This window comes from Rhineura floridana, chromosome 7, assembly GCF_030035675.1.
Source record: "Rhineura floridana isolate rRhiFlo1 chromosome 7, rRhiFlo1.hap2, whole genome shotgun sequence".
Taxonomy (NCBI): domain Eukaryota; kingdom Metazoa; phylum Chordata; class Lepidosauria; order Squamata; family Rhineuridae; genus Rhineura; species Rhineura floridana.
In genome coordinates, this window is record NC_084486.1 from 2,856,084 (window position 1) to 2,870,532 (window position 14,449).

Here is a 14,449-nt window from a genome sequence, read left to right on the forward strand (position 1 = left end):
ATAAATGCATAAGTGGGGCAATCTGTGTTTGTGTAGCAGCAAAACAATCCCATCAACCAGCAGTGATACCTTTATCAACTACAGCAAGGGCTGCATTTCTCTTGTAAGGCAGGGAATAGAATCAGGGTGGCCACTGGATAGGAAAGAAGACAAGGCTCCTGCAGCTTTAATAGCAGCTGAAATCCCCTCTTCTGCACAAAGTTATGTTAACGGAGCAGGAGCCCAGTCTTCCTTCTCATCTAGTAGCTACTCTATCCTAAAATATCTAGCGGTTTGGAAGGAGCCACAAATATCTGTCCAATGTGTAGGCAATTCAGTCAGCATTACCTCCTGGTAATACATTAAAGGTACACAAGCAGGGAACAGTATGTATGTATACATGTATAAATAAATAAATCCATCAAATTGGTAACTCTTGCGCTAGTGGTCACTGGGCCGCACATGGGCCAGGGATCACAAGGAGCCTGCCTGTTCAAGGTACCAGCTACTGAGGTGTAGAAGAACTGCATCTAGATCAGGACAATCTGAATTCAAATCTCTGCAACCTGTTCCACTATGAAGTTCCTGGATGGCTTTGGGCAAGGAACACTCTCAGCTAAATACCTCACAAGGGATTTTGTGATGATAAAATGGGGGAAATACTGCCCTGAGCTCCTTAGAGAAAGAGTGAAACAGAAATGCAGCTTTTGTTGCTTTTTGCACGTAAGGGTTAGCACTCAAGAAATGGAGAGTGCAGGAAGCCTCTGTCCAGTCCTTACCAAACCTGAGAGACTCAAAACAGGTGACTTCCAGCTGACCTGGGCTTATTGGAATTAGAAACACAGATCAAAGGAAATGCACTTACCTTGGGACCAGTCATCAGGAAATTATTCACTGACCTGGAAGGGAGAAAAGGGATCATCAATGGAGAGAAACAGGGCATGCCTGGAATTCCTCTGCACCATTCCTGCCCATGCACTCATCACCCACTCACTCTGCCCAGCCCTCAGAGAGATGTGTCCAAGCACATAAGGGGAACAGCTGAAGCACTGAGGGACTGGAAAAGACCTGCCCCGGGAGTGAGAGCCTGAGCATTTGGGTGCTTGCTTGCTCACTCCTCTGGGTTGCTGTCTCGAGACAGCTGAGGCCCCTGGTAAGTGCTGCAGGGACTGGGGGGCCCTGCTTGACCCTGACTCCAGAGAGAGGCTGCAGTCAATCTTGCAGCCTCTTGCATCAGCTCCTGGCTGGGTCAGGGGGCATAAACACCTGGCTGCTCTTGGGGAGCCCCTTAGGGAGTCCTGAGGATGAAGGTGCTACTCCCTTCTATCTAGAGGAGATTGGTAATGAGGAGGGAGTATGGTGCATGTGTAGTGCCTGTGCAGGGTAAGAGCCTGTGCAGTGAACTGAATGATAGCAGAAAGTTGCCAGATGCCTTCAGAGTGAGAGTCTGCAACTGGCAGAAGGCTGGCCCTCCCTGGGGGTGAGAGAGGAGGAGAGGAGATGCACCCTGTATGAAAGTTATTCAGTGGGTCTGACTATTACCATTCCCCCCAGAGGCCTACTAGGATAACTGGTTCAGGTAGGTTTTGTTGGTGGGCTCTTGTGGGGCCCATATTGGGTGTTTAGGGACAGTCTTACTAGGGAGGAACATAGGTGATGCCACCCCAATTTCAGTGCTCATGGCTATAGCCAAGGAGAGGTGATGAACTACCACAGAGGTCAAAGGCAAGGCTACCTAAGCTTTGTTCCTTACTCCCACTCCTCCTATGGACGGGTTCCTTGTTGCTCATTTGCTGTGCCCACTGGCCTGTGTGTGCTGTTATTTAACGCCAGATTTTATCATGGATGAGGGCGCTGATTTGGTGTGCATTACCGAGACCTGGGTAGGTGAGCTGGGAGGAGTTGATCTGACCCAGCTTTGATCACCTGGATACTCGGTGCCCACCTGGATACTCCGTGCAACACAGGCTGCAGGGACAGGGGGGAGGGATTGCTGTGGTCTACAGACCTTCCATCTCTGTCACCAGGAAACCACTCTGTCTTGGAGGGGGCTGTGAGGGCCTGCACCTGGTGTCGGGCCAAGGAGACAGTAAACTAGGGTTGCTGCTGGTGTACCATCCACCCTGCTGCCCGGCAGCTTCTCTGACTGAGCTGGCGGAGGCCGTCTCGGCTGTGGTATTGGAGAAGCCCAGAATGATAGTCCCGGGCGATTTCAGTGTCCATGCTAAGGCTGCCTCTAGTGTTCTCGCTTGGAATTTCATAGCCTCCATGATGACCATGGGGCTGTCTCAAGTTGTCACTGGCTCAATGCATAGGGCAGGGCACACTCTCAACTTGGTATTTGCTCCAGATGGAGCAAGGGATGGTTTGGAGATGGGGTGGTGGTGGATGTCATCCCATTGTCATGGTCAGAGTACTTCCTGGTGAAGTTTAGACTTATGGCTCTGATTCTACCCTGCACGGATGGTGGACAGATTAAGATGGTCCACCCCTGGAGACTGATGGAATCCACTGGATTCCTGAATGCCCTGGAGGAGTTCCCAGTAGATAAAGCAAGTGACCCTGTTGAAGTCTTTGCCACATTGTGGAATGATAAGGCGCATCGGGCTCTTCACATGATTGCTTCTGAGCACTCTCTCCAGCATTGTGGAGCCTGGTTTGCACCTTGGTACACCAGTGAGCTAAAGGCAATGAAAAGGCTGGATGACGGCTAGAGCACAAGTGGCGAAAGACATGCTGTGAGGCTGATCAGGCCTGAGTAAAACATAACCGTGCCTACTGTCTGGTGGCGAGGGTGGTGAAGAAGGCCCACTTCTCTGCCACCATCACATCCTCAAGCAGCCATCCAGTGGAGCTTTTCCGTATTGTCAGGGGTCTGTTGACATCAGTTCCAGGAAATGGAGTTTTAGACCCTTCAGAGGCTCACTGTGAATTGTTTGCAAGGCACTTTGAGGGTAAAGTTGTTCTCCTCCATAGCAATCTTGATGCCCCATGCACATCTAGTGTAGTTCCCAGTGAGGAGTCCAATGCAATGTTTTCTGCAACTGCATGGGATTGGTTTCAGTTGATGCAACCTGATGATATGGACAAGGTGCTTGCAATGATGCTGCCACCAATGTGTCCTCTCAACCCTTGCCCTTCTTGGCTTACTAAAGTTTGCCGAGGGGGTTTGACCAAGTGGATGCAAGGTGTGGTCAATGTGTTGTTGTGGGAGTGGTTCCAGCCACCATGAAAGAGGCGGTGATCCGACCGCTCCTAAAAATGCCCACCCTGGACCCCTAGATTGTGACAACTACTGCCCGGTCACAAAAAAAACCCCTTTTTAGGGAAGGTGATTGAGATAGTTGTGGCGGAGCAATTGCAAGTACTCTTGGATGAAACAGATTATCTTGATCCATTCCAATCTGGGTTCAGGCCTGGTTATGGGACTGAATCGGCCTTGGCTGCCCTGATGGATGACCTTTATCGGGAGAAGGACAGGGTGAGTGTGACCCTGTTATTCTTGCTTGATCTCTTGGTGGCTTTTGATACTATTGATCATGGTATCCTTCTGAGCCAACTTGGAATTGGAGGCACTGTTCTGATCCTACCTCCAGGGTTGTTTTCAGAGAATAGCATTGGGTGATTGTCTTTCGGCCCCCTGGCAGTTATGCTGTGGGGTGCCGCAGAGTACCATCTTGTCCCTGCTGCTGTTTAACATATGAATCCCTTGGGAGTGGTCATCAGGAGATTTGGGATGAGGTTTTACCAGTATGCTGATGATACCCAGCTCTATTTCTCTGTAACATCTGAATTGGGAGAGGCTGTGCAAGCCCTGGACCAGTGCCTGTGGTGTGCTGGATGAGGGTCAATAAACTGAGTCTGAATCTAGCAAGATAGAGGCGCTGTGGTTTGGTAGTTCCCAAATATGTATAGTTGATCAATTGCCTGATTTGGATGGGGTCTTACGCCCTCTGAAAAAGCAGGTTTGTAGTTTGGGAGTGCTCCTGGATCCATCTTTTCACTAGAAGCCCAGGTGACCTCAGTGCTTAGGATCTTTGGCTGGTAAGACAGCTGTGGCTTTTTCTGGACCAAGATAGCCTGACCACTGTTGTCCATGCACTGGTAACCTCTAGGCTGGATTGCTGTAATTCGCTTTATGTGGGGCTGCCCTTGAGCTTTGTCCAGAAGCTGCAGCTGGTGCAAAATGCAGAGGCACAACTGCTCACTGGGGCAGGATGTTGCCAACATGTTAACTCAGCTGCTGAAATAATTGCACTGGCTGCCCATTAGCTACCAGGCTACGTTCAAGGTTCTGGTTTTGATGTACAAAGTCATATGCAGCTTGGGACAAGGATACCTGAAAGATAGTCTTACCCCTTATATACCCACTCAGTCACTATGCTCTGCAGGCGAGGGCCTCCTGCAGATACCATCTTATCAGGAAGTCTGTTCTGCACAACATAGGAAGCAGACCTTTAGTGTGATGGCACCTGCCCTTTGGAATTGTCCAAGCTGGATTTAGAAAGGGAAGAGGTACAAGAAATCATATTGCAAACATACATTGGATAATGGAACGGAGCAAGGAATTTCAGAAGAAAATCACCCTGTGCTTTATAGACTACAGCAAAGCCTTTGACTGTGTAGATCATGAAAAACTATGGAATGCTTTGAAAGAAATGGGGGTTCCACAGCATCTGATTGTCCTGATGCGCAACCTATACTCTGGAGAAGAGGCTACTGTAAGGACAGAATATTCAGAAACCGATTGGTTCCCCATCAGAAAGGGTGTGAGACAGGGGTGTATTTTATCACCCTATTTGTTTAATCTGTACGCAGAACATATCATACGGAAAGCGGGATTGGACCAAGAGGAAGGAGGTGTGAAAATTGGAGGGAGAAATATCAATCATTTCAGATATGCAGATAATACCATACTACTAGCAGAAGCCAGTAATGATTTGAAACGAATGCTGATGAAAGTTAAAGAGGAAAGCACAAAAGCAGGACTACAGCTGAATGTCAAAAAGACTAAAGTAATGACAACAGAAGATTTATGTAACTTTAAAGTTGACAATGAGGACATTGAACTTGTCAAGGATTATCAATATCTTGGCACAATCATTAACCAAAATGGAGAGAATAGTCAAGAAACCAGAAGAAGGCTAGGACTGGGGAGGGCAGCTGTGAGAGAACTAGAAAAGGTCATCAAATGCAAAGATGTATCACTGAACACGAAAGTCAGGATCATTCAGACCATGGTATTCCCGATCTCTATGTATGGATGTGAAAGTTGTACAGTGAAAAACGTGATAAGAGAAAAATCAACTCATTTGAAATGTGGTGTTGAAGGAGAGCTTTGTGCATACCATGGACTGCAAAAAAAGACAAATAATTGGGTGTTAGAACAAATTAAACCAGAACTATCACTAGAAGCTAAAATGGTGAAACTGAGGTTATCATACTTTGGACGCATAATGAGAAGACATGATTCAATGGAAAAGACAATGATGCTGGGGAAAACAGAAGGGAGTATAAGAGGAAGGACAAACAACAGATTCATTGATTCCATAAAGGAAGCCACAGACCTGAACTTACAAGATCTGAACAGGGTGGTTCACGACAGATGCTCTTGGTGGTCACTGATTCATATGGTCGCCATAAGTTGTAATTGACTTGAAGGCACATAACAACAACAATTAGACAGGCAGCATCTCTGTTAGCGCCTACTGAAGACCTTCCTCTTTCAACAAGCCTTTTAAATGGAGACCTTATCCCAGTCTGCATCTGTGTTGAATTGCTTTTTAAGATGTTTTTAAAGCTTTTTTAAAAAGATGTTTTGTTTTAATATATTTTAATGTCTGTTTTTATGATGTTGTAGAGTGTTTTTGTTTGCCCCCCTGGGCTCCTACTGGGAGGAAGTGTGGGATATAAATTATTATTATTATTATTATTATTACCCTATTGTTGCCCAATAAGCTGCTGCTGAGGATTCATGGACCTAACCTCTCCCTGCCTGATTCATTACTCAATGATTGTTGAATTATGGTTAAATATTTGCATTTGGTTTTTGAAAAAAACAAAAATAGGACAGGGTTATGATTGGCAGTGTACTTATGGCTGCAAAAAAAGAGTATTGTACAAAAATGAGGGGAAACCAAAGCTAGAATACTGACTCTGAAAGAAACTCCTTGGCATTGCGAATGTGTAAAATTACTGTGACAGGGCACACAGGAGCAGGCAGAGAAAATCCTTGGCAAAATTTGTGGAGAGGTGGAAGTATTTTGTGGATTTTTAGAAACCTATTTATAGAGCCTGGTGCAAAACAGCAGATATTATTTGATATGGCTAACTATGTAGGATTTTATGTACATTTGACTTGTATTTTTATTTGCCTTCTTTTTGTTTAGCCTTGGCCCGTTGGATACGTATTTCTATTTTGTATTCTGAATACAAAAAAAAAAGAAAAAGCTTTTTGTAGAGCTGAAATTAGAAAATTGATAACAGAAATAAAAGTAATATTTGCTGTCTGAACAACCAAAAATCTAAGTACTGAACACATAAGAAATTGGACCATGCCCAGATATACAATTCAATAGAGAAAACAAAATAACATATAAAATTGTCAGAAAATGTTAAAAAAAATCCCTTCCTTTTCCTGTTTAAACGTGGTATCAAAAATTGAGTTTTCCTACTGATGTGTGAGCACTTCCATATCACAGAAAGGTATAAAAACTGGAGAGGTGATAGTGTCATTGTACCCCAGTGAGACCTCATTTGCAGGGCTTGTTCGATCAGATAGGAGAGGGAAAACTATTCCCCCTCCCCCATTCACTGTGGATGGGACAAGAAGGAGCTAAAATATCTATGTGGAAAGTGTTCCCCACTATAAGATCTGGGTACTCACTGCAGATCCATTTTAACTTAATAGGTGCATCTGTTGATGTGGAAAGTGTGCCTCTGACCAGATCCACCAACCAAGTTTAATGCATGTGCACTTAGAGGTCAGTGAGAGCCAGAGAATGTTATCCCGGAACATATGGCTATTTGCAGAGCTCTGGAAAATGAACCTATACATCTTTGCGTCTCCACCATAAAACTGAAATAAAGTTAATGCAAGACATGCAAAGAGTAGAAAGCAAGAACCAACTGTAAAACTCAAGAACGCCCCTACTATCTCAGGTGATTCACTGCCCCCAACCCAATCTCTCAGGTTTTCTTTTTGAGTATTATCACCCCCACTTATTAGGTTAGTTCACATGATCATATGTTAGCTTAATCAGATGAGATATGAAGAAGTCTTTTGCCCGTGTGTGAAGCCCCTTTGCCCCTCCCTACAAGGCAGGAGCAGTCAAATCGGGAACCCTTTAAACCTTACCATTTGTGTCCAAACTGGGAAAGTGGTTAATGGCTACCAGTTTAGGACCATACCAGGATATTAAAACCATCATTTGAAGTTGGTAATTGGTACCCAGTTTTCCAGCCTGGAAAAAATGGGAAAGTGGTTAATTACAGGCTTCTTGATCTGATTGCTTGTGCCATGAAGGAAAGAGCAAAGGGGCTGCATGTGCAGGCAAAGTGAGCGGAGAGACAGAGATACAATCACCCAGATGCAGCCGGTCTCATCTTTTTTAAACGAAGAGTTCCATCTTTATTGTGAGCTTGAAATTCAGTCATACACACACACACACACACACACACACACAGAGAGAGAGAGAGAGAGAGAGAGAGATCCATATTTATTTTGTAAAATACATTTGAAGCAGTCAAATGACTGGCTTTATCTCCATTCACAGGCAAGGGCAGAGAAAACAGAGCACCCAAATTCAAGTTTACCAGAGACATCAGATTAATTCCTGGTGCAAAATAAGCACCTGTATGTGGAAATGTTCCCTTTAACAATAAAACTTGTATTTTTTTAAACAGTTGATTTCAATTTCTGTCAGTTCCCTATTTGCAACTGAGTGAACAGGGCAGCCATAGTCTCCGAATTGGACAGACTAAGCAGATTCTAAGCGGAAGAGACAGACCACCCTGATCCCTTTCCCAAGACTATGGGATCAAAGATCTGAATGGCCTTGAAACTAAGATATGAAGTAGAACTGTCAGGTTTAAAAAAGGTGTTTTATTTTGTTTTTTACTGATTAAATAATCTTGCTTTTCATCAATGTACTAGTTAATGATCAGCCCTGGCCAGAACCAGCAAGCCAATTGTTATGTTATGATTTTATTGATAACAGAGGGTCAAAATATTATTTTCACTTACCTTGAATCTTTTGTGTTTTATTTCTGCTTGGCTGAGTTGCAGATCAGATCTGATCATTCTTCTCAATTATGCTGAGAAGATTAACTATTTCAGGTTTTGAAAAAAATGATGGTAGAGAAAATATTGCTGGATTTCTGGAATAGTTGCTGCTGGCAAAGCCATAACATATTTAATTGTGATTGGCAATCTTAACAAGATGGTATGCGCATATTAATCACTTCTTAAAGGCCAAGGCGCAGTCTGAAAGCAAAACCTCTGAAAGTAACACTGGAGCTTCCTAAAATCTCTTGATCTGATGATGATGATGTATATTTTAGTCTGCCCTTCATAATAATAGATCCAAGGACAGGTTACATAAATTACATAAAATTACATAAAAATTAACTAAAGCAATCAAAACTATAAATCAGCGTAAGAAGAACAGCTAAAATACGCAATGAAGACTACAGACACTACTAAAAACTGCAAGGCAGGCTACTCACTCTCAGTTATTATCTAATGCCCTACAAATCGATATCCTATTTATGGATATATCTATAGATGTCACATGAGTGAATGAGTCACTCAGACAATCTCTTGCGTTACAATCTCATGAAATGCAACTCTACAGCTGCTCAAGCTGAGCACATAAGTTGTTCTCACAACACACAAACACAGTCAAAGGAATCACTCCTGGACTTATCCCATGCTTGGAAAATGTTATTCAATCAAGAACCACCCTAATTTTCCTGCTACCTTATTCTCAGCACTGCTGTAGAACTTACTGATTTCCTTGTACCTATCCCTGGTGTATCTATGGGAAATATATGGAAAGGCTCACTCTTTCCCTGATTGCACAAAGACTGGCAGCTTTAACTGATAAATCTGCTAATCAATAAAAGCTCAAACAGTGTACAAATTTGCCCATTGATGACTTGGTAGACCTGAGATAGAGAGGCACAGGGCCATACGTGTGTCACAGATGCACAGGACACCTCCACACAGTGCCACAACTGATGAAAAAGAGCGCCTTCCAGATTAATGTCTCTTCTCAATAGTATCCAAAGACAGCAGATATTTTGCATTTTTGGTCTTCCTTCTAGCCATACCAGCAAGATTTTAATGCATCCTTTTTAAGCCATTATGGTGTTAGTGTGTGTGGAATATGAGTTGGAGGCCTGCAGGAATTGTGTATGTGGGTTATGTGATAAGTTATCAGAAACTGATTCCACAGAGCACAATAGATGATATGACGGAAGGTACCTCTTTGCTGTCTTTTCAAAAGAGATATATCTTTTGTGAAAAGCATTTGACTGAAGACCTACTTCTGCAGCTGGTTAGATTTTCATTGTGTTGATATTGTTCTTAGTGTCATTTTTTTTTAAAAAAAAAATAGTTTTTGATATAAACATCTTTGAACTTTTAGAAAACCACTCTGCCCCCCTCCACCTGCAAAATGGGTGAAGGGCAGTTTTTCTGGCAGCCTCTGGAAAGATGCTGGGTAGGCCTCATCCTCCTTTGGGCCCAGCAGATTGTGTTGGCTGGCCAATCCAGGAAATGGATGCTGGACACAATAAAAGGCCAGTGCATGTTCTCCCTGGCTGCATTTACAGCACAAAATCAGCACCCACCCACCTATTGGACAATTATTGGCTTTCCCTGGGGGAGAAGTAGGTTCTTCCCCTCCATCAGCCTGAATTGGCCTGGGAACTGTTGTTATTTGAGCAGGGGTGGGCTGTAGTCAGGCTTAATAGATCTTACTTTGTTTTTCACTTGAACCCCAACATCTACCAATCAGAGTCAAGCACAAAAGACATACTGGGCACATTTCTAAGCCTAAGAGTTTGTTTTCAGTACCAGAACTCAACTCACAGTTCTTTCACAGAAATATCCACTCCCAGTTACCCCAAGCTTTCTTCATTGCAGAATTAGCCTCATTTTGGAGGAGGGGGACTTTTGTTGTTGTTGCCATTGTTACACAATTGGGAGTCAAAAATCTTTATAGATCTACTACAAGTCTACAAATCACTCAGATCTACCAGCAGATTGTGATCTACATTCTGCCCATCCCTGGCCTACTGAAATATAGGATGCAGTTTTTTTACAGACTGGCTGCAATTTGATTTGGAGTCCTAAATAGGTCACTACAGCTGGCGGGCTCTGCACAAGGAGTTGCTTCGGTGTGAGGGAGTTGGAGGGCATCCCAGAAGTATCATTTAGTTGGATTTCTATAGAGTAGCCTCTCAGGATGACCAATGGATTTGGTGGCTTTGACCAGGATAGGAGCCCTTCATGGCTAGGAGGTGCCAGGATCAGGTATTATACTGATCATCCATACTGAGAAAAGATGGAGTTACCCTAACAAGTAGGGTCTATGACCCATAAGAAGATGATGCATGCCTCCCCAAACCAAATAGTTGCCTGGATGGAGGGGGGGGGCGGGGAGAGTTGTTACTTTGTGGTGGTGTTGTTGTTTCAGTTATGAATTGCTTCTTATGAAGCATCTCGAAGTGATTTCACAATACAATAAAAAAACCATATGCAAAACAGTTGTGTATAAAAGGAATTAAAACAATTACATGTATAAAAAACAACTGTATATATAAAACAATGTCAAACAAATTGTAGCTGATGTTATTTCAGTGCAGATTCTGTTAGCAAAAATAATAAAGTTGTGGCCCTTATTTACAGGGATGGTGCATATTAATAAATGAGTCCAAGCCCAAAAGCAGTCCAAACATGTTTTAACCAGTAAACAGCTCAGTTGCTGTAGAGTTCTGAGGCTACAAGAGTAGTTTCCTGAACCTTGCAGTCTAGTGCTATAGTACAATTGCCCTGTAGTGCTGGCTGTTGAGGTTTGGTGTTAGGCAGCTAGCAAGCTGCTCATCTAGTCCTGAATCTAATCCATACAGAGCTATGGTCCATACAGAGGGGTATTCCTGCCTATGGTATATATGTATATAGAGAAATGAATGTAGAGAGTTTGAGAAGGGGAGAACTGGGGTTTAGGACTGTTGGGCTCATATCCCTTAATTTTCCTCCTAAAATACTTCAAGCAGTTGGAGCTCTGCCTCCTCAGCTTAAAGAGCCCTTGGAGGGATGATTCATTCAGATATAAGGAAACACTTTTACTAGTATCAAAATTAATTCCCGCTAGACATTTTTAGCTTTAAAGTGGTCAGAGCTCTTAAAAGCATATACCAACCTCATGGTGTATACACACACACACACACACACACACTTCCCTACCCTGCCCTGCCCAGCACTCAGTTGTTCTTGCGGCTCTTGGATGCCACTGAGCCATTGGGTGGGGGTTCTTCATCTTTTAATTAACAAATTAATGTTTTTTCTACATATCGGAAATGCAGATGTGCAGCCACTATTACCATAATTGTGGGTGGCCCCATTTCCTTGCCAAACAGATTAGTGTAAGGCCACCAAGTTTGCCTTTAGAAGAAAGAAGGGGCCCATAATCTGTGAGCTTCATTCAGATGGTCTGCAATTAGGCCACATTAAATGTGCATGTTGATTTGTAATTGTATTTTATTGCTTCTTTAGTTTCTTATTTTGTAATTGATTGTATTACAATTTGAATTCTATGGAATGCAACAAAATACATTATAGGTAATAAAAGAAGCAATTCAATTACAATTAAAAATCAAACAGTACAGCATTGCAATTGCTACAACAGGCAGAAAAATAATGAAATGGTCTACCAAGACCTTCAGCAATTTTTAAGTGGTCCATGGGGAAAGAAAGGTTGGCTGTTGTAGAGTATCCTCAACCCAATCAAATACTTGTTCAAGGCGCTGTAGGATTGTTTGGGTCTTGTAGGATTGTTTGGGTCTTTCCTTTTTTCCTCCAGAAGCCTCCCCATATAATGCAGGAAGATAAGGTTTTAACCTTATGGTTATGGTACACACCTCCCTCCCCAGCTCTAATTCCCCCTCCAATGTTCATCCCACTAAAACAACTGTGGCTTAACCATGAGTGGCTTCAGACATTTCAACAGACACCAACAAACAGAAGCCTGAATGACTTGCACTTACACCTTTTGCACTTCTACTGTTAACATCCAAAGAGCAAATTGTATGGAGGAAATATATAAACTAAAGACATGGATACAGCTTCTTTCTATTCCCCATACAAGATCTCCTTTAGATTTTAAAGCAGAAGGAAGTCACTACGGCAGAAGTCTGAACCTCTCCAAGTTGTGGAATGGGCTCAAAACGTACCTCCCTAGATTATTCTCCTGTTTTAATTATCACTCTGCTTGTCCTTGGGTAAAGAGCAATAGGAATGAGTAAAAAAAACCTATTCCCCATGCATTACTTGATTATTTTTACACTAACAGTGTACTGGAATCCCAGTTGAGTTTTTTCAGACAGTCTAACTCAACAGGGCTTAATTTTTAACTCATCAGAGACAGTATGCAATGCTCTTGTAAGATTTAGCCCCATGCTTTCAACAAGTTGCAGAAATCTAGTTTGCTGATAGCATGGCAAGAACAGAGTCTATCAAACTCTGAACTCTCTTGGAAAAATTAGTTCCACTGAGATGAGAGGATGGCAAGCAAGTTCAAGTGATGGGGAGGGGACCCCTGTTGGCAAAATTCACTCTGCCTAATTTCAGTGTAATCTGAAAACGTACCTGGACATACACCAATGAACACAGATGTAGTGAAGTATAACAAATTGCCTGTTATCTCGTGAATGCAGCGTGTCTGTTTCTCTGACATACTTTCCAGATTTTTAAAAATGGTTTTTGACTTGAGTTACATGGACTTCATATTTTCTGGGTCCCACGGTACAAAACCTTAGCCTTTATTAATATTTTCAAGCTAAACAACAAAATCATAGATAACACAACAGAAAAGTCAACAGAATTGATTGCAAATTTATCTAAGAATGATCAACTATTATTGGCTGCCGTGGAGAGCCACCTGGAAGATATTAATCAGCAAACTGATATTTAAAGATGCAACCAAATTTCAGAAGTTTCTCCCGTGCGGTTTTCTTTTTTATACTCCTTCCTACTCTCCCTTACTATTGAACTGTCAAACCACCAGCGCTATTTACCCATTTCAGAGGATAGCAGCTGAATTGCTGACTTCTCTGGTTAGGATCATAAAGGACGTAGAAAATAAAAGGAAAGGAGAGAATAAAGGTGAGTGCTGCATAGCCTAGGAACCTTCAAAAAGCAGAAGCCCAGCTCAGTAATAAGTTCATCTTACAAATTGGAAGTGATGCCCCAGAACCTTTACAAGAGGCGTAAAGTGGATTCCTGCTGATTTTATCCAAGCAGCCCTCTGGGCTTTTCAAATTCTGTAGGATCTGCCTCTGAGTAAGCTCAGAATTCAAAAATCTAAGATATCACAACAATCCAAGGGAAAGAGAAAGGGATGAAGGTTGCTCATAGCAAGGCACAAAAGTACTTGATTCTACATAAAACTGTCCCATCTGCCTGTCTACAGCGCAAAGGAAGGAACTCAGCATACTCACCAAGGGTGGCTGAAGTGGAAGAAGGACACAAGGAACAAGGTGCCTGGATAAGAGCCCATCTGAAACATAATCCCACCCCAACCCCCTACAAAAAAAGAAAAGAAAGTAAGACTGCAAAAGAAGATCTTAAAATATTAGGATGGTAATTTGAGGAGGGGGCGAAACAAACTAAGAGAAGAGCAAAATAAGCTTCTAGTCTCTGCTCCTAAAGTATGCAGAGAAGTTAAAAGACCCCAAATCCAAACTACACTGGAGGACAATCAATCCTGAAGTGCAAGCAAAGGGGATTGGTGAAATGGAGCCACTGAAATTTGTAAGAAGAGATTATCTACTTAATTGAAGATTTTTTCCCCTTCTAAGTCCTTCAGCCAATCAGGACTCAAGTGCCAGAGAGAGACTGAACTGATCAAAAGAACACCCCAGGTCCCTCAAAGACAAACGCACCAAGAAAAAGGATTGGGGGGGTGGACAGAGATAAAAAGACAGAAAGAGACAAAGCAAATCCCTCCAATGGTCATTGGATGCAGTCTCTACCCATCAGCTTCCCTGCAACATCCCCAAAAGCAACTTGGAAAGACTTATTACAAATCTTTGATCTTTCATCTTGGAAACTTCCGTTGCAACTAATGCAACGTGCATGAGTGCTTTCTGTGATCATGAGAAGAGTTATATTTGTTCTTATGCACTGAGGAGATGGAGTTGCTTTGGAAAGGGGCTACAAGAGAACGACTGGAGAATCAAGGAT

At 42.8% G+C, this 14,449-nt stretch overlaps 1 protein-coding gene across 1 annotated transcript in view; it reads right to left on the reverse strand.

Moving 5' to 3' along the window:
* Positions 1-13,772, reverse strand: part of WNT8B (Wnt family member 8B) — a 29,663-nt gene extending 15,891 nt beyond the window's left edge. Inside the window, exons 1-2 of the mRNA XM_061634288.1 lie at positions 13,705-13,772; positions 845-878 (exon numbers count right to left, since the gene is read on the reverse strand). Coding sequence (XP_061490272.1) covers positions 845-878; positions 13,705-13,772 — 102 coding nt within the window. The remainder of the gene's footprint in view (positions 1-844; positions 879-13,704) is intronic.
* Between the last annotated feature and the right edge of the window lie 677 nt (positions 13,773-14,449).